General features: G+C 41.6%; 1 protein-coding gene across 4 annotated transcripts in view; it reads right to left on the bottom strand.

Moving 5' to 3' along the window:
- The window catches only part of SCAI (suppressor of cancer cell invasion), a 152,314-nt gene extending 134,729 nt beyond the window's left edge, over window positions 1-17,585 (bottom strand). For 2 of the 4 annotated variants that reach the window (XR_002072907.2, XR_002072906.2), the window contains exons 1-2: window positions 17,432-17,585; window positions 16,664-16,708 (exon numbers count right to left, since the gene is read on the bottom strand). Coding sequence is in view for 2 of the 4 variants with exons in the window: in XM_019421160.2 (XP_019276705.1) it covers window positions 16,664-16,708; window positions 17,432-17,484 (98 nt within the window). In the remaining 2 variants the exon portion in view is untranslated. The remainder of the gene's footprint in view (window positions 1-16,663; window positions 16,709-17,431) is intronic. The other 2 variants (XM_019421160.2, XM_019421163.2) reach the window with 2 other exon arrangements.
- Window positions 17,586-20,617: the final 3,032 nt, after the last annotated feature.

Here is a 20,617-nt window from a genome sequence, read left to right on the forward strand (position 1 = left end):
CATAGCACAGCCTGGGAACTCGGTTCCAAAAGTGAATACCCCAAGAAAGGAAGGCAGCAGCACACAGCATCTCCATGACCCAACCTATAAGTCACAGAGGTTTGCCTGAGCCATGCTCTATTGGTGGCAGTTACAAAGGCCTGCTCTGATTAAGAGATGGGGACACAGATCTCAACACTAGATGGGAGGAGCGTCAAGGTCACAATGTAAGTAGAACATGTGTAATGAACGATGCTATTGCAGATATCGTTGGAAAATACAGTCTATTACATCAATGGAAGGTTACGTGTCCGTATATATCGAAATTGATTTTTTTTTAATACTATTTTTTGGGTTCTATTACGTAGACTTTTCCTGTAAGGGGTGAAGAGACTGAAAACTAACCTGGAGCTTCTCCTCCTCTGTGATGAAATGACTTCAGTGGCCTACAAGTAATTATCTTCAGGGCCAAACAATAGAGAAGAAAAAATGGTTAGGTACTAGTTAGCAACTACTAGAAAACTGAGCTTTTATTCATTTACCCTTCAATGAAGGTTTGGCAAACATCTTGCTTTTAATAAAACTCTAAATTCTCAAATGCATAAATTTTTATTCATTCATTTCATTGCCTATTGTTACTGGCAGTAGAAACCCCTGAAAATGAAAAAGCCATCGGGGCGCCTGGGTGGCTCAGTCGGTTAAGCGTCCAACTTCAGCTCAAGTCATGATCTCATGGTTCATGGGTTTGAGCCCCACGTTGAGCTCTGTGCTGACAGCTCAGAGCCTGGGGCCTGCTTCATATTCTGTGTCTCCCTCTCTCTCTGCCCCTCCACTGCTCACACTCTGTCTCCCTCTCAAAAATAAACATTAAAAAGAATTTTTTTTAATGAAAAAGCATCAAATAGTTTCAGAGTTAACAAAGTAAGGGAAAAAGCTGAGGCACCTGCATTCTCTTTCAAAGAAGGGTTTATGGGCAGAGAGAACAAGAGATTACCAAATGAATGTTGGGGGAAAAAGATGAATCAAACCCCTAGGGCACGTGGGAAAAAAAAGAAAAAGGAGTGACTAAGAAACCAGCCAAAGCCCTGGGGATTTCACCAGCATGTTCTGTGATGCTCTTTACACACGCCCTTACAGACTCCATCCTTAAGCTAAGGTTCCTTTCCCACCTATCAGAGCTAGAAATAGATCCAAAAATATCTAAATCCAGTAGTTTCCAATGTTTTCAAGTATAAGACCCTCTTTTTAAGAGTAAAAATTCTGTGGCCACCTATATGACAATTGCTGTGGTTTTATTATCTGATTATTAAGAAAAATCAATAATGATAGAAGTACTTTGAATTCACTATAACCTCTACTAGATGCCATTGGTATTTTGTACAAGGGCGTACAAAATATGCAATAGCAGGTACATGAGATATTTAATTTAGATAAAATTCTTAGGAAATACCAAATACATATCAATTACTAGTAAACATGTAAGTAAGCCACATCTGAAAAGACCAAGACTGAGGAATTTTAAAGGACTTCCTTTTCTGTTATGTTACGTAGGATTTCTCCTACTGTGCCTACGGCTGGATTCAATAACTAATTTTTCCAGTACCCATTCTATAATTCTCTTATAAATTATGAAGAGCATTCCCCTTCTTTTCAGCTTGTATCTTAATAACTTAAAACTGGTTTAAGACAATACAGATGCATATTCCTATTTTATAAAAAAGTAAGAATCCTCTTACTCATTGATGACAATTTCTCATCACCAGCCAGGAGTCACCACAATAGATAAATGACTTGCTTATCTATTGTTGGAAAGACAGGCTAATGGCAACTGTTCTAAATCTAAAATCTTTATTTTCAGCAGCTGTTCTCTAAAAACATATAGATAATGCTAGAGTTTGGAAATTATCACAATAATTTAAACATTCTGGGGCACCTGGCTGGCTCAGTCAGAAGAGCATATGACTCTTGTTCTCAGGGTCATGAGTTCAAGCCCTACACTGGGCATAGAGATTACTTTATAAATAAATAAATAAACAAACAAACAAACAAACAAACAAATAAAACTTTAAAAGTTCTGATTGCCACTTTGCACACTTTTGGGAAATCATGTGGGAACACTCTCATCATGGGTTCCTTCATCCAGGAAGAACTTCTAGAATACTGCCAAACAGGTACATATGCTTCTGAGGCCCACAGAATATATGGAGAGAGCCTGGAAAAAGAAACCCAACTGCAAAATAAGAATATAAAGAAATGATGTGCAGGGGCACCTGGGTGGCTCAGTTGGTTAAATGTCCAACTTCAGCTTAGGTCATGATCTCACAGTTCGTGGGTTTGAGCCCCACGTTGGGCTCTGTGCTGACAGCTCAGAGCCTGGAGCCTGCTTCAGATTCTGTGTCTCCCTTTCTGTCTCTCCCCCACTCACACTCGGTCTCTCTCTTTCAAAAATAAACATTAAAAAAAAATACTAAAAAAGAAAAAAAAAAAAAAAAGAATGATGCCTAGCCTTAGTGTGAAATGTTTCCAAAACAACTGCCAAGTTTACAAAAACACAAGCATTTCTTTTGCTGAGCTTGTGGTGAAGATGGCCATTTACAGCAGACTGCATCCACGAAGAGAACCCACAGCTCATTGTGCAGAAGCTATGACAAGTTTAGGAGCACTCTGGCAAACCAGGGATGAGACAAAAGAAGGCCATAAAAAAAGACAAGGCTTGGGGCGCCTGGGTGGCTCAGTTGGTTAAGAGTTTGACTCTTGATCTCAGCTCAGGTCTTGATCTCAGGTGAGTTCAAGCCCCTCATTGGGATCTATGCTGGGTGTGAAGCCTACTTTAAAAAAATAATAAAAATTTAAAAAATTAAAAAGACAAGGCTTATATACTAGAGTTATCCTGAGAAACAGAACCAACAGGATGTGTAATTGTGTGTCTACATAGAGAGACTGGATAATAACTGGATTATGAAATTATGGAGGCCAAAAAGTCCCGAGATCCGCAGTCAACAAGCTGAGACCCAGGAGAGCCAACAGTGTAGTACTGGTTGGAGTCTGAAAGCCTGAGAACCAGGAAAGTTTATGGTATAAGTTCCAGTCTGAGAGCCAGCAGGCTCGGGACCCAAGAAGAGCAAGGTTTCAGCTTGAGTCCAAAGGCAAGAGAAGACTGATATCCCAACTCAAGCAGTCTGGCAGGACTGGATAAGTTCCCCCTTATCCAGCCTTTTTGTTCTTCTCAGGTCTTCAACTGATTGAATGAGGCCAACCCATCTCGGGGAGGGCAAGCTACCTTACTCAGTCCACAAATTCAAACGTTACTCTCATCCAAAAACATCCTGACACACAGCCAAAATAATATTTGACCAAATGTCTAGGCACCCCGTGACCGAGTCAAGTTGATACATAAAATTAACCATCAGTAGCTTACCTAAGTGTGATCTGTCCACTCTTCCCAGACAGCCAAGAAGGGGTAGGAAAAAAGTTCAAAACCTGGTGACAGATACCAGGCAGAGGAAAAGTGAATTTCACTGGGCTACGACCTTCTGGCTCTTATCTTAATAAGAGTGAACATGAGCATGGGACTACCTCCCAATCTGTGGGACAAAAGACCAGGGACTCTGAAGAGAAAAGCAAATGGGTAGAGATTCAGCTATTACAACAGGCACACATCACTGCCTGAAAGTAAACTGTCCTGCAATGCCTTTAATCAAAAGACAGCTGCTTCCAAAACACACATACAGACACACAGGCACACAGTGCCCATCAGAGACCTATCCAGAAGGAGAGAAAACTTAGCCAGAGATTCATCCCTTGGGTACAATAGAGCCAGTGTGGAAAGAAAAGAGACTACCTCCCTCCCCCGCCAAAAAAAATCACAGGCTCATATAACTCAGCCCTTGTAAAGCCAGGATAGTAAGTCAAGCTTTTGGCCAGGGCGGTAGTCATCTCAAGGCTCAACTAATTCAGGATCCCTTTCCAAGCTCACTCATGTGGTTGGTGGCTGGCAGTCTCTCTTCCTTACCATGTGGCCCTCGCCATTGACTGCCTGTCCCCACAACGTGGCAAGTGACTCTTGTCTGTCCAGGGCTGTCTCACATCATGGCAGCCAGCCTCCTTCAGAGGGAGTGATGAGAGACAGAAGCAAAGAAACAAACCAAAGTCTCCTGACGACCTGATTTGGGAAGTGAGGTCTCATCACTTCCATGGCACAAAGTCCAGCCCACACTCAAGGAGAGGAGAATTAAGCTCCATCTTTTAAAGAAAGGAGAATCAAAGAATTTGTGGACAGTCTTTAAAACCACTACAGAGACTAAAAGAATTGTTGAACGTAAAAAAAAGGAGCTGGATAGTTATTAAGACATCAATGGACGTTTTGTTTTCACTGTATTCCCCAGACCCCAAGAAGACGGTCCTTGCCTCAAGGGAGGTTCGTTTTTGTTTTCTGAAAATGTGAGCTCCTTGAGGAGATGATGCTGAGGGGAGGGGGGGAACTACAATACCTTTGAGGGCACGAAGGTAGAAACGAGAAGAAAAAAGGAGTGAACTGTTTGGTAAGGGGAAGGAATTCTTTGGGACCCACAAAAAGAAGAGGCCTGCAAGCCCACTTCCTGCCAGGGCTCTAGATAAATGACAGGTCCTCAGAGGGAGGTGGGTGTGTGCTGTACCCAGGAAAGCTGACACTTCTACACCAGAATCCCCACACCTAGTAAAAATCCGTGTGCCTAAAGTTGGCCCTAACTGTTAGAGCCACCGAACTTCAAGGAACCATATCCTCTTACACAACATGCTTACCAGTCACAGCCATTATGGACTGAAAACGAACCTTTCACCCTTTGCCTGGTTCCTCAGATTCCTGTACCACCCTAAGGAGGGATGGATACCCATTCTTAATCACTGAGATTGAATTTTTCTCATCAGTTTGGTGCATTAGGGGTGGGGGGAGCACATGTCCCAAGGTTGGATTTAATTTCATTTGAAGGAATTAAAATATTGTAACATTTCTTGGTTACCTGATTTTGTTAAATGTAATTTGTATCTACTACATGGTCAACTAACTTACTAACTTATGGGTATCTTTTTAACTTATCCACCTTGGTAGTTTTAAAAAAAGTTACAAGGGGCGCCTGGGTGGTTCAGTCACTTAAGCATCCGACTTTGGTTCAGGTCATGATCTCACGGTTCTGAGTTCAAGCCCCACGTCGGGCTCTGTACTGACAGCTCAGAGCCTGGTGCCTGCTTCAGATTCTTTGTCTCCCTCTCTCTCTGCTCCTCCCCTGGTTCACACTCTGTCTCTGTCTCTGTCTCTCTCTCTAAAAATAAATAAACATTAAAAAAAATAAAGAAAGTTCTGAACAGGTTGCTCCATTAAGATTTTTCCATTAGTAATATATATTTTTAAATTTTTTTATATGTTTATTTTTGACAGAGAGAGAGAGAGAGAGAGAGAGAGACAGAGCATGAGTGGGGGAGGGGCAGAAAGCAAGGGAGACACAGAACCCGAAGCAGGCCCCAGGTTCCGAGCTGTCAGCACAGAGTCCAACACGGGGCTTGAATTCACAGACTGCGAGATCATGACCTGAGCTGAAGTCGGACACTCAACCGACTGAGCCACCCAGGTGCCCCTCCATTAGTAATCTATTACCCACAATTTTTTCTAGGCTATTCTCTCCTATAGAAAGTATATAGTAGCTTTGGGGAGTCTGGGTGGCTCAGTCGGTTGAGCATCCAACATCGGCTCAGGTCATGATCTTGCGGCTCGTGGGTTCAAGCCCTGCATCGGGCTCTGTGCTGACAGCTCAGAGCCTGGAGCCTGCTTCAGATTCTGTGTCTCCCTCTCTCTCTGCCCCTCCCCTGCTCACAGTCTGTCTCTGTCTCTCAATAATAAATAAATGTTCAAAAAAAATTTTTTTTTAATTCAGATTGTGGGAAACTCTTAATAATGAACATGGTTCCTTCAACAAATAAACAGCATGGGGGAAAACAGAGTGGGAAAACTACAGATTTAAAAAACTGTGAAGGGCGCCTGGATGGCTCAGTGGGGTGAGCATCCGACTCTTGATTTCACCTCAAGTCATGATCCCGGGGTGATGGGATCAAGCCCCACATCAGGCTCCATGCTCAGCCTGAAGACTCTCTATCCCTCTCCTGCTCACTCTCTCCTTCTCTCTCTCTCTCAAATAAAAAAATAAAATAAAATAAAATTTAAGTAAATAAATGTGAGAGCTAATCAAAAGATTGCAAGTTACAAACCTGATCTGAATCTTTGAACAAACACATATTTTAAAAAATGATTAGCCAAATGTAGAAATCTGAACACTGATAAGATATTTGATAACACTAAGGGAATATTTTTAAGTTATTGTCAATAGTATTGTGGTAATGTGTTTTAAAAGAGTCCTTGATCTTTCAACAACACATACTAACACATTTACAGATGAAAACTATGTATGGCATATGCTTCAGGTAGAGTAGGAAGGTATACAGATGAAACGGGATTTAGCTTATAATCATTGAAGCTGGGTGAACAACTTAAGTTCACTGTAGCGTTCCGATATTGTCTGTATCTGAAATTTTCCATATTAAAAATACATATACATACACATATAAAGTAGAAGTGGAGCCTTACAGGCTAGGCTGTTTAACTTTCTTCTGCCTACTTCTGACATCCTGCCTTCCGAGGAGTCCTCGAATTAGTCCCAATGAACCTTTGGGCTCATTTTTTTAACACGCTTAAAAATCACTGCTTGGGGCGCCTGGGTGGCTCAGTCGGTTGAGCATCTGACTTCAGCTCAGGTCATGGTCTCGCAGTTCGTGAGTTCGAGCCCCGCATCGGGCTCTGTGCTAACAAACAGCTCAGAGCCTGGAGCCTGTTTCGGATTCTGTGTCTCCCTCTCTCTCTCTCTCTCCCCCTCCCCTGCTCATGCTCTGTCTCTCTCTGTCTCTCAAAAATAAATAAATGTTTAAAAACTAATAATAAATAAATAAATAAATAAATAATCACTGCTTTAGCCTGTCTAGGTTTTACTCGAGTACAGTATTACCATGAAAATGCTGACCACTTTGACTGTACCACCTTGGGCTCCTGCAGAATCTGTTTTTACAGAACCGAATTTTGTTGTTATGTCCTTAGGTTTTCACTGACACAGGCTGGAAGAAACAGCTTTACCAACACCACTGCATTTCTGTAGGGACGTTGCTAAGGCAAACACTATCACACAGAAACACTCTAAGTAGAGGACATTCCTGTGTTTCAGTGTAAATTGGAAAGTGTTCATCTCGTTTTCAACATAACTCCCTCCAGAATCTCAGTTTCTCACCAGAGTACAGAGATCTGTCTCCCAGAGATAAACACTATTTGTTTGAGGACTACATACAGAAAGACTGCAAAGGACAGACAATACTGCAAAGATAGAACATCCAAAAGACAGAAAGCAGTCTGGTCTACTTCCACAGCCTGTTTTTAGGACACTCTACTCTTCACATTTCACTTGAAGTGGTCCCCCTCTGTTATTCCATTCCATGACCGGGATAACTAAGTATTTACTGATGACTTCCAAGTCTATACCTAAAGCCCTACTCTCTCCCTTCTCAGCTCCAGACCCATGTTTTCACCTGCCTGATGAGAGACAGTGTTCACTGAAGCACTTTACACTGTATACGGTCAAAATAAACTCATAATCTTACCCTTCCAAACTTGCTCCTGTCTCTGTTGTCTCAATTAAAAATGTTCCCATCCAACCTATTATTCAAGCTAAAAGCTCAAGATACTGTGAAGAAAAGGAAAAGGCAAGCCATACACTGGGGAAAAACATCTGCACAACATAGATCTGATAAATACTTTATTCCCAGAATACATAAAGGAACCCTTTTAACTATATACATAGACAAACAACTGATTTTTAAAAAACGGGCAAAAGATTTGAAAAGAAAACTCTCAGAAGAAGTTTTATGAATCGCAAATTAATACATGAAAAGATACTCAACAAGATTAGTCATTAGGGAAAGGCAAATTAAAAACATAATGATATATATCACCATACACCCCTAGAACAGCAAACAATGGCGATGGTTTTAAAGGTATATACATGTATACACATGATTTCAAGGGTATACACATGTGTCAAAACTTAGGGGTACCTAGATCGCTCAGTGGGTTGAGCATCCGACTTTGGCTCAGGTCATGACCTCAGTGTAGAGCCTGCTTCGGATTCTCTGTCCCCTCCCAATTGTGCGCACACACACACACTCTCTCTCTCAGGCTAAATTAAAAAAACATTTTTTAGGGGAGCCTGGGTGGCTCAGTCGGTTAAGCGTCCGACTTCGGCTCAGGTCATGATTTTGCGGGTCCGTGAGTTCAAGCCCCACGTTGGGCTCTGTGCTGACAGCTCAGAGCCTGGAGCCTGCTTCAGATTCTGTGTCCCCCTCTCTCTCCACCCCACCCCTGCTTGTGCTCTGTCTCTCTCTGTCTTTCAAAAAGGAATAAACATTAAAAAAAAATTTTTAATGCTTTTTAACTGTACACTTTAAATATGTGAGTCTTACTGTATGCCATTATACCTCGACAAAGATGTTTAAAAGAAAAAGAAAGACAATACCAAATATTGGCAAGAATATGGAGCATATGGAATCCCAAACATTGCTGGTAGGAATGCAAAATGGTGCCGTCACTTTGGAAAACAGTATGGCAACTTCTTAAGAAGTTAAACATTCACTTACCATAAGACCCAGCAAGTATACTCATAGGCATTTACTCAAGAGAAATGAAAACATATCTGCCCAAAGTCTTAACTCAAATGTTCATTAACAGTTGTATTCATATTAGAAACCAGAAACGAGCCAAATGTCTGCCAACTGGCAAATGCGTAAATAAATTGTGGTAAAATCATACAACGGAATGTTCCTCAGCAATAAGAAGTTACCTACAGTTACAAACAAGAACATGAATGAATCTCAACAGTGTTATACCAAGTGGACACAAGACTATCTAATGAATGATTTACTTATATGAAATTTCAGAAAAGATAAAGGTATAACAATAGAGAAAAAAGATCAGTGGTTTCAGGAGGGCAGCAATGGTGATGTTCAAAATCGCGATTACACAGCTGAATACACTTGTCCAAAGTCATCAAACTGCATACTTAAAATTGGCATACTTTTTTAAAACATAAATAATACCTCAATAAAATGTTCTTAAAAAGGCTAGAAGGAAAGGCAAAATAAAAATATTTAAACTAATGATAGTTAACAGGTATCATTTATTGAATCTTTAACATGTCAGGTAACTTATCAAGTACTTTACATTCATTACACCATTAAATCTATTTTTTAAATAGACAAAAATCTCTGCACTCACATGGTCTATATGCTATTAGAGGAGGCTAGTAACCCTACAAAGTAAATACTGTCAATACCTGCACTTTGTAAAAGTTCAGGTTCAGAAAGATTAAATCCATAATTTGTTCTAGAGCCCAAAGCTAGTATTTGGAAGAGCTGAGATTAGACCCTAATCCAGGATTTCTCAGCTTCAACATGACTGACAATTTGGGCTGGATAATTCTTCAATGTGGGAGGCTATTCTATATATTGTAGGGTGTTCAGCAGCACTTCTGGCCTCTACCCACCAGATGCCCTTAGTTGTAACAAGCAAGAATGTCTCCAGCATTGCCAAATGGCTCCGGGAGGCAAAGTTGCCTTTGTTGGGAACCACTGCTTAATCTCTAAAAATTGACACCACAGCACAGAACTCTGAAAAGCACCTTCCTTTCCATACCTGACACTGACCTGGTTTAGGTCCTGAGTTCAGCTCACTTAAGTCCTCAGCATTAGTCCATCTATATCCAGGGTCTACTCTGTCATTTCAATAGTCACACTACCACCAAAGTAACCTCCTGAAAACCTCCAAGGCTTAGATGAAATGTCTGTGGAAAGTGCCCTGACTACCAGTATGCAGAATTACTAAAACCCTTTGTATACATACAAAGTCATTACACTTTCCCATTGTTTGAGTCTGCCTTCTCTACTATATGAGATTTACCCAGCAGGGACCAAACCTTAATCATGTCTATATCCTTGGTACCCAGGACTAGAAAGCATTTAAATGTTTTTAAAGGGGCACCTGGGTGGCCCAATTGGTTAAACATCCAACTCTTGATATCGGTTCAGGTCATGATCTCACAGTTGGGTTTGTGAGATCGAGCCCCATGTGGGGCTCTGCGCTGACAGCACAGAGTCTGCTTGGGATTCTCTCTCCCTCTCTCTTTGCCCCTCCCCTGCTCACATGTTTTCTCTCTAAAAATAAATATTACTTTAAAAAAAATAAAGTTTTTAGAATACAAATGTAATGCAGACAAATTACATATTCCATCAAAATGTTTACATCTCTTTGCTTTAATCACTAAAAAAAAAAAAAAAAAAAAGCCCCCCAAATCACACAGTAAAGCTTTAATCAACATGAATCATATCCAAACAAATGGGTCTTATTCCTAATAGGATCTGGAAGATGCTCTAACTCATAACCCAAACATTACGAAGCAACAGGTTGAAGTTTTCACAATTTTCCAAAACCAGAGAGATCAAGTTTCCTAATCTTAAAACTCCTCTTGGTCTAGTACAGTTTATCAGGGTCCTTAAATAGTGTCACAGTATTTTGAACCACTAAAGCCTCATCCTACACGAACTCCTTCTTGCTACTAATTCATTTATTGTTTCGCTACAGTTTTATTGAGCACCCACTCAGTGCTAGGGATACAAAGATGAACTAAGATAAAGAAATAAAAGTTTTAGTGAGGAAAGAAATACAGACGAAATTAGTAACAGTAGTATATGAAATGCTTATCTCATATTACCTTAATTTTTAAAAAAACATCCTTATAGTTTGGTGTACACCAGGAATGTTCTCAAAAGATGACGTGGAGGAGGAAAAAAAAAAAAGATGACGTGGAGGGATGTGGGTGGGGGATGGGTGAAACAGATGACGGGGATTAAGGAGGGTAACTTGTGGTGGTGAGCACTGGGTGATGTACAGAAGTGTCGAATCACTAAATTGTATGCCTGAAACTAATATTACACTATATGTTAACTAACTGAAATTTAAATAAAAACTTAAGGGGAAAAAAAAAAAAAAACAAACCTCAGTCACTATGACTTAAGAGCAAGTATCCAAAAATAAAAATGATACTTTCGGCAACAGTTTTCCAAACATTAATAGGATATATGGTATAATAGTCAACAACTCTACACAGCAGTCCAACTCAAAGGGACGCTTAAGACCAAATTCAACAATTAATTCATCTGGAAGTGTTCATTACAAAGTCATTTCATTTGATACTGAGAATTTTTATGACCACAGTATGCAACTGATAACACCAGCTATAAAAAAAAAAAAAAATCTGGCTATGACCATTACATCTTTTCCCTATAATCCATCTTTAGGGCCTTAACTGGCCATTTTGTTTGCTATTTTTAGAGCAATCTCAGGACTGTTTTCTGAGGAAAATCTTGTCTTGCCCATAGGATCTCTTCATAGGTTTATGTTGGCTGTCCATTCAGGTCAAAACCCTGACTTGATCACAGGCTCTGACCTTAATCAGACATGCAAAATACAAGCTCTCATGATTCTTCACTGAGAATATAAGATAAAACTCATTGTTGCCTGATGTTGATCAAAACTTAGTTGCAAGAAACAATATTCAGGCAGCCCACACTGGGGACTCCTGGTGGTAACAATTCTGGACCCTTAAATGTCAAACACCCAAAGGAAGGAAAGGTGCCTCTAGGAGGGACGTAGTGTTAAAAGAGCATCCCAAGAATTAAGAGTTAAGGAAAAATTAGTCTTTCTTATGTATGATACGTTCTCTTATACAGCTCTCAAGCTTTTTGGTCACAGAGCCCCTTAACACTCTTGAAAACTCTGTTTGTGGGTATATCTATCGATATTTATATTTCAAAATGAAAATTTTATATATAATAATACAGAAGCACACATTCCATGAGCCTTCAGAGCAAAAATGAAATCACTGCTAATTGTAGCCTAAGAAAATTAAACCATGAATGAGAGAGAATCATGATAAAGGGAAGTAATGTCTCAGTATGATTAAGAAAATAGATTTGGGGTGCCTGACTCAGAAGAGCACAGGATTCTTGATCTCAGGATCGTGAGTACGAGCCCCATGTTGGGTGTAGGGATTACTAAAAAAATAAAAGTAAAAAAAATGTTTAATTAAAAAACTAATATTCATAGAGAAGTATTTAAGGACACATTCATTCAATAATTCAACCAACTGTTTTCTAAGTGCCAGACACAAGTCTAGATGCTGGGAATAAACAGAATCCCTGGAGCTTATTCATCCCTGTTTATCTCTAAACCAAGCCAAGCAAGCCACCAGTGAGCTGTATACTTAAACACTGCTTTGGCTCTTTGGAGAATGTTCACTGGCATCATATGAACCTGGATTAAGAAGCATTACAAGAAGTTGGGCCGCCTGGGTGGCTCAGTTGGTTAAGTGTCCGACTTCGGCTCAGGTCATGATCTCACGGTTCATGGGCTCGAGCCCTACGTCGGGCTCTGTGCTGACAGCTCAGAGCCTGGAGCCTGCTTCAGATTCTGTGTCTCCCTCTCTCTCTGCCCCTCCCCCACTCATGCTCTGTCTCCCTCTGTCTCAAAAATAAATAAAACATTAAAAAAAATTTTTTAAAGCATTATAAGAAGCAATCTTTAAAAACTCACTACTATGTTTATCACAGGGATTCTGCCCCTTACAAAACCAGTGTCCCCACTATGAAGACCTCTGAGAAAAATTTCTCTCAAACTAACACTCAAAAAAAGTTGTGTTTCTCTTAAACAACATGTGTTTGGTTTTATAAACACCATGGATCTGGAAGTTGAGCTTTATTTTCTTCTTTGCTTTGCTTGAGGAAACTCAGAGCCAAATATGGAACCCACCTTTAGTGACTGTGCAGTATTTTCTAGTCTATATACCAACTTTGCCACTGGTTTAAAACAGTTTTTTGCCACTGGTTTAATTTTATTATTCTTTTCTCATTTCTTCTTTACCTTAATACCTTATTTTTGATCCTTTAGCCTGTATATATTTAGAAAAGGGGTGGGAAATAAAGGTATTTGATGGCTGCTTTTTCATATAAAATTTACTGTGTATTTTCTATGTGCCAGGCGCTGTACTAAGCACTTTACAACCCCTTGAAGGTTGGACTATTTCTTTCTTAATTATTCTTTAAGTATTTTATTTATTTTTTTAATGTCTATTCATGTTTGAGAGACAGAGAAAGAACACAAGCGGGGGAGAGACAGACAGAGAGGGAGACACAGGATCCAAAGCAGACTCCAGGCTCTGAGCTGTCAGCATAGAGCCCAACACGGGCCTGAACCCACGAACCATGAGATCATGACCTGAGCCAAAGTCAGACATTTAACCGAGTGAGCCACCCAGGCGCCCCTAAAAAAAATTTTTTTTCTATGCCCAACGTGGGGCTTGAACTCACAGCCCTGAGATCAAGAGATCAAGAGTTGCATGCTCTACCGACTGAGCCAGCCAGGAGCCCCTGGTTTGAACTTTTATTATTTCCATATACAGATGAGGAAACTGGGGCTCAAGGAGGTTTATTAACTTATACATGATCTCATAACTTGTACTTGACAGAGCTAGGATTCAAATGCAGCCCAAACCATTACCCTTAGGTGTATGTACAAGCTATTATGGGAGCAAATAAGGTGAAGGAGAGGTTGGGAAAGTCTGCACACAGGATGTGACATATGAGCTAAGTCTTAGAGGGAGCCTGCCAAGGAGCAAGGAGAAAGTAATCCAGAGAGAAAGAGAAATCATGTGCAAAAACCCAAAGCAAAGAGAGTATATAAGTTCTGGGAATGGCAAACAGAACACAGAGTTACCTTCAGCAATTAATTCATAGTGCAGGATTCAGCAGAAAGTTAAGTCACTTAATAGTAGATATTTAATAGATCCATTATTGAGAATTTCCATGGACACAGTATTCAACTGTGGCTGGGAAGACAGGGAGAAGAGAAAGGCAGTCTCTTTCTATGATTGGGCTCAAAAGTCTGAATTATGTTCAATAAGCAATGGGGAACCACAGAAGGATTTAAACAGGGGAATTACAAGATCAACTTGTAATGAATGAATTACAGATTTAAGGTAGAGAACGCAGTCAGGAGGCCACTCCAAGAGACTGGAAGTGGGGTAATGAGAGCTAAAGTCTGTCCAAACGAAATTTAATATAAGCCATATATATAGCTTTTAAGTTTTGAATAGCCATGTTAGAAAAAGTTAAAGAAAAAAGTGAAAATAATTTTAGTAATACTTTTATTTACCCACTAGACCTAAAATGATTTCATCATCTAATCACTACAAAAATTAGTAAATAAGAAATTTCACATTCATTTTTTCATATTCACCTGAAATCTGATGTGCATTTTTACTTCAAGCACATCTTGTTTCGGACATTAAATTTTCACTGGAAATACGGGACTTGTATACAGATTTCATAAAACTTCCAGATGAAAAAGTAGATCCCCATACCCAAATTGTTCCAAACATACCTTCCAGTGGGTCAAGTACCACTTTCTGAATTTAAATTAATTATAATTAATAAAATTTAAAATGCAGGGGCACCTGAGTGGCTCAGTCAGTTAAGCGTCTGACTTGATCTCAAGGCTTATGATCTCAAAGTCTGTGAGTTTGAGCCCTGCATCAGACTCTGTGCTGACAGCTCGGAGCCTGGAGTCTGCTTTGGATTCTGTCTCCCTCTCTCTCTGCCCCTCCCCCAATCTTTCTCTCTCTCTCAAACATAAATAAACATTAAAAATGATAATAATAAAATTTAAAATTCAGTTCCTCAGTAATGTGAGCCACATTTCAAGTGTTTTATGGCCGCACATAGCTACCATATTGAACAGCACAGGCCTAGAGTGACAAAGGAACTTTAACTGACAGCATTTCCACCGTTACTTCATTATCTACTTACTGTTGAGGTTTTCTGTGTACTAACATCAGTAACTTACCCAGTATTAACTACGACAGGCATCCTACTGGTCCCATCCTCACTACTGTAGCTTATTTTCTCTCTAGGCCTGTATCTGTGAAAAAGAACCCTTCTAATGACCACACAGAACTGCTACATAGTATCTGACATGTGGAATGCACACAAAAAAGTTTGTGGGATGGATGCATGCTCTTCTTCATTAGTCAAGGAATAATTCAGTTGTTTGTGGACTCCTTAAGCCCCCTGTTTCTAGTTCCCTATGGTTTGATTGTTTATTAGACTCTACATACTATGTACAATGATAAAAGAAAGAAGCAGTAAGAAAATCTATTTTCAATTGTATGTTTATTAGAGGCAGTATAGTATAATGGGTAAGAGCTTAAGCTCTGGAGCCAGATCGCCTGGATTCAGATCTGGTTTCTATCATTTATTAGATGAGTGAGTGATCTTGGCCTTTCTGTGCCTCAGTTCCCTCTTCTGCAAAACAGTGATAACTTATGATACATACTTCCTTGGGGTGTTTCAAGATTACAGAAGATATGGGGCTCCTGGGTGGCTCAGTTGGTTAACCATCTGACTTCGGCTCAGGTCATGATCTTGTAGTTCATGAGTTTGGGTCCCACATCGAGATCTCTGCTGTCAGCGCTGAACCTGCTTCAGATCCTCTGTCTCTGTCTCCCTCTCTTTCTGCCCCTCCCCCACTCATGCTCTTCCTCTCAAAAATAAACATTAAAAAAAAAGATTACAGAAGATAATACATATAAAGCACTTGCGCATAATACTCAGCACACAGTAGATGCTCAATAACTTTTTAAATATATTTTATTTATTTTTTATAAGTAAGCTCTATGCTTAAGGTGGGGCCTGAACTCAGGACTCCAAGATCAAGAGTAGCACACTCTACAGACTGAGTCAGCCAGGCGCCCCAAACATTAGCATTTTTTTTTTAATTTTTTTTTTAACGTTTTATTTATTTTTGAGACAGGGAGAGACAGAGCATGAACAGGGGAGGGTCAGAGAGAGGGAGACACAGAATCTGAAACAGGCTTCAGGCTCTGAGCTGTCAGCACAGAGCCGGACACGGGGCTTGAACTCACAGACCGTGAGATCATGACCTGAGCCGAAGTCGGCTGCTTAACCTACTAAGCCACCCAGGCGCCCCAACATTAGCATTTTAAACAGAGGTGGTGGAGAGGTTGAAATTACAGCTAAAGAAAAAAACTAAGGGAGTGCCTGGGGGGCTCAGTCAGTTAAGCAAGGGACTCCTGATTTCAGCTCAGCTCATGGGTTTGTGAGATTGAGCCCCATATGGGGCTCTGTGCTGACAGTGCAGAGCCTGCTTGGGATCCTCTCTCTCCCTCTCTCTCTGCCCCTCACCTGTTCACGTGTGTGCTCTCTTCTCTCTCAAAATAAATAAACTTAAAAAAATAAAGTAAAAACTAAGATTTCTCAATTACCCATGTCTCTTTCCCATATAATCTTACATACATACACACAAATGGTACAGGGTAGTACTTTGAACTCCTCAAAAAGAAAGACCTTGGATGCAGTTATATTCGTTAAGGAAAGGAGCTAAATAAAAAACTTCATCTACCGACCGTGTGTAACTATGCAGTATGGCACAGGTGAAGCCAAGCAAATGGAAAAACACGAAGCAAAATAGGAAGGCATTTTGCCTTACCTGCTTTTCCGTTTTCGAGGTGGTTTCTCCACCGTGCCAGTCAGTCTACAGACCAAACAAATAAGATGGTAACTAAAAGTAATATACAAGAACACATCTCCTGGCCCTACTGTGCCAGTCAAGAACTGAACGTACCACCACCCTCTAGGACCATAGGCTCGCTAGGCTCATACCTGACCTTACAAATGCCTTATGCTCTCTGTTTCCCCCATTTACCAAGACCAAGCAATCCTGGGACTCACAGTTCCCCTAATGTCTGCTCTGCCCAAACCCTGCTCTCCCTTCTAGTCCCTCACTCCATTCTCAGCTCCTATTCGTCACAGCCCCGCTCCCCAAAACCACCCACCTCCACCTACTCATTGTCTGCCTCGTCACCCCCGCAAGCCCCTCCGGCCTCCCCTCTCCCGTGCCCACCCCCTCCCGAGCGTGCACTGCCCCCCTGAGCCCCGCCCCTCCAGGCCCCGCGCCCCCCGCATTCCACGGCCCTTCCACAGGGCGCGCACGCCCTGCCCCTCCCTGCCCGGCGCCCCCAGCCTCACCCCGCGGCGACCCTTCCCTCACACGCCCCTCTCGTCCGGCCTCGAGGATGCGATCGCCGCGCAGCCCGCTCCCCCGCTCCTGGGCGCCCCCCGGACCCCCCCTTCAGCCTGAACCCCCCTCCCCTCCCGGAGCCCCGAATGCTTCACGGCCCCGAGCCGCTGCCCGTGGGCCCGCTCCCGCGCCCCCACGCCATCCCTAACCCCGACCTCGACTGAGCCCCCGCCCCACCTGGGGGCCAGGCGACTCCTCGGCTGCTGGGGCTGCCGGGCTCCTCTGACCATCCGGCTCCTGCTCCGCCGCGGGAGCTGCTCCGGCGGCCGCAGGGCTCGCTCGGGAAGCTGAGGCGGCGGAGGCTGGAGTAGGCGGAGAGGCGGGAGGAGGGCCTCGCGCCTCTGCCTGGCATGCCGCGGGGCCCGCCTCCTCCGCGCCTCTCCTCGGCTCCCATTGGCTAGAACTGTAGTGTAGCCGAAAGCCTGGCGCTCGATTGGACGCTCGGGCCGTCACATCCCGCCACCTAGAGTTTGGTTGAGACTGCAGGTGGCGGCGGAGGTGCCTTAGAGACTGCTAGCAGCGCCGGGGAGACTTAAGCGCCACCGTGCGCTGGAAAGTAGAAACTGCATCTCCGGCGCCAGACACCTGCCGGCAGGTTCTCCTGGCTCTGCGTCCTGCATTCCACACACCTGCTGGCGCCCCCCAACACTGCACCACGCCAGGACCAACAGCCAAGCACTGCAATTTCCCAAACTCCTCTGGCAGGTGCGACGGTGAGGTAACTCCAAAACGAGCTTCATTTTGAACCACCTCAATGCGGTCCCTGACTCTACATCATGCTGAAATGGTCTCACAGCTCACAGATACCCTTCATTGAGGATCCAGCAAGAAAACTGTAAGAGTCTACCAAAATAAAGCATGTTTCAGATGCTCAGTCCTCTGCAGAAAAGATCACAAGCTTGGGTGCTGGCTTCCAAGAAAGCAAGAGATTTTAAAAATTACCATGAAAGAAAAATCATCACTGCAAACAGAATTGATGCCATAACTAAAAGCAGTATGTTCCATTTTGGAAGGGCTAAATAGAATTGATCCTTGAGTGTGTGCTAACCGTCGTGTGACACTGCAGATGATTGTAAATTCAATGCCAGCTAATCAATTTAAAAATAAATTTCACTGCATTTGTTGACAGACCTAAGCATGCAAGACTACCAGCACATAAGCACAGTATGTTACCGTTCATCTTCTACATTAAGATCATCCTTGAAAATAAGACATAACTCGTTAACATTTTATAAAATTGTTCCCTTTAATTAAATGTATTCTACAGCCTCTCTACATTCCATGTGAACAGGTTTTTGTTGTTGTTGTTGTTGTTGATAGATCCCTGGCATCTATTTGGAGCTGGGAGGAGGCATAAAACTTTCTCTTTTGCTATTTCCTATTTATTAGAACATGTTTTATGCATCAATAATGTGACAGCCTAGAGCAGATTACACCACCAGTTTGGGGACAAATCTTTCACAGACCCTCACAAATGGCAAAAATTAGGATACTGGTTTTTCACAAAACCAAATTTATTTGGCATAAAGGGCATTTTTATTGAGATGGCCTTTTTTTTTAAAACATTTCATGTTAAAAATATTCCTTCTACAAAACAATGATGGTAAATTGTAGGGGGGTCGGTTAAAATGGCTTTGACAAGAAAAACATGTCGAACATCTGTTGGTTTCCCCAAATTCATATTTTATGTAATCCCCAAATCAACAAACTAGACGGTCTCAATGTCAACCAAACCAGAAAGGGAAGGGGGAAAAACCAGAAATATCTTTCAGATAAGACTGTGGCAGGTGGGGTCTGATTCCAGGTAGGATCACCAACTCACTAGAAGACTAATTTTGAAATATCATGCATTACATTTCTTAAAAATAGGGATTAAAATCCCATGTGGTTTTCAAGATCTTTCATAATTGGCCAACTCCTCTCTGATACATGGTTCTGCCAACAGAGCTGTAGCTTTTCATTTCTTATGCCTTCCCAAGAGGTACCCTCAAGTCCCATCTTCATGTCACATGTAAGTTCTAGGAATCTCCGCTTCTGTGTTTTTACTATATAAGAAATGTATATCCCATCATTCCAGTTCACATTTAATTCACACTTCCTCTTTTAAGCCTTCCCCAATTACTCTATCCTATGTCAAACACTTCCTTCTCCAAATTTGTTGTACTTCCAGAAGCCTCACTATATTAGCAACTATCTATTGCCTTAGATTACTCTTACTTCCCAACTACATTTAATTTGGGCAAATACTATATTAGAGTGAGCCCTCAATAAATAGCAGCTTCGGGCCAGGGACCAGGTGCTTTATGCGTGCTGTTTTTAATCTGGAGGTTAACCCTGTATGGTATTATTTTAGACACAGAATTTTAGGATCTAGAGAACCCAACTCACTCGGGATCATACAGCTACAAAAACCAATAATGCTTCAGATGGCTTAAGAGGGTTTAAGATGTACTCTTGCATATCCTAAAGGAGTTGAAGTTCCAGCTCTCCTATGCAACCTTGGACAAGTTACCTATCCTAAGTCTGTTTCCTCATCTGAAGGGGCAGGGGGGCAGGGCACAGAAAGAGGTAATATAGTCATAGAACCATAGTAAAGGTAAACACAAAATAGGGCATGTACATCATTTAGCTAAGTTAGCTATTACTGCCTGGCAGAGCTGAGTTTTTACATAGATCTGATCCCAGAGCCTATATTCTTTATGCTATTCCATAACGCCTCCATGTATTCTTTTATATCTCATCCCCATTTATACCCAAAAGCAGAGTGCTGAGAATAGTGGATGTCCAGGGTTTGAGTGGAACATACTTACGTAGTAAGTATTTTTGTTGATACACACAAAAAAATCTTCACAAATTTCATGCAGTTTTGAATAAAGAAAATATTTGAGTGATCCAAGTCAGAATAGTCTTACTCTCCTGAGGGTAAAAAAGGCAATCACCAACTGATTGGTAAGGAAATAGAAAATTAAGAAGAGGGGAATAAGGAACAAACAGTCCCCCAAGCATCTACTGTATCGGACACCATGCTAGGGGACTTTGCAAATGCTTCTGGGTGTTTTACTACTGTATACTTCATCAGCATGAATACACACTGTAAACACACAATTGAAAGAGTTGTGACATCTCGTGATGCATGGTTCTGGGCATGGGGTCCAGGACATAACAATGACTACTTCCTTTAAAGAACTGGAACACTTAGCTCAAAGTCAAATGCAAAACAAGAAAAAGTTTCGCTTCTGTTTACTAGTCAGGCAACCAAGTGAAGGAATAAGCATTTTTTAGTTTAAATTGTGTTATATAAAATGCTAACTTTTGGTCGGGACATGCTACAGACTATGCATCAGATAAAATTTTCTGACAAAC

This window comes from Panthera pardus, unplaced genomic scaffold (genome assembly GCF_024362965.1).
Source record: "Panthera pardus isolate Hobbes unplaced genomic scaffold, ASM2436296v1 HiC_scaffold_20, whole genome shotgun sequence".
In the NCBI taxonomy this organism is placed as follows: domain Eukaryota; kingdom Metazoa; phylum Chordata; class Mammalia; order Carnivora; family Felidae; genus Panthera; species Panthera pardus.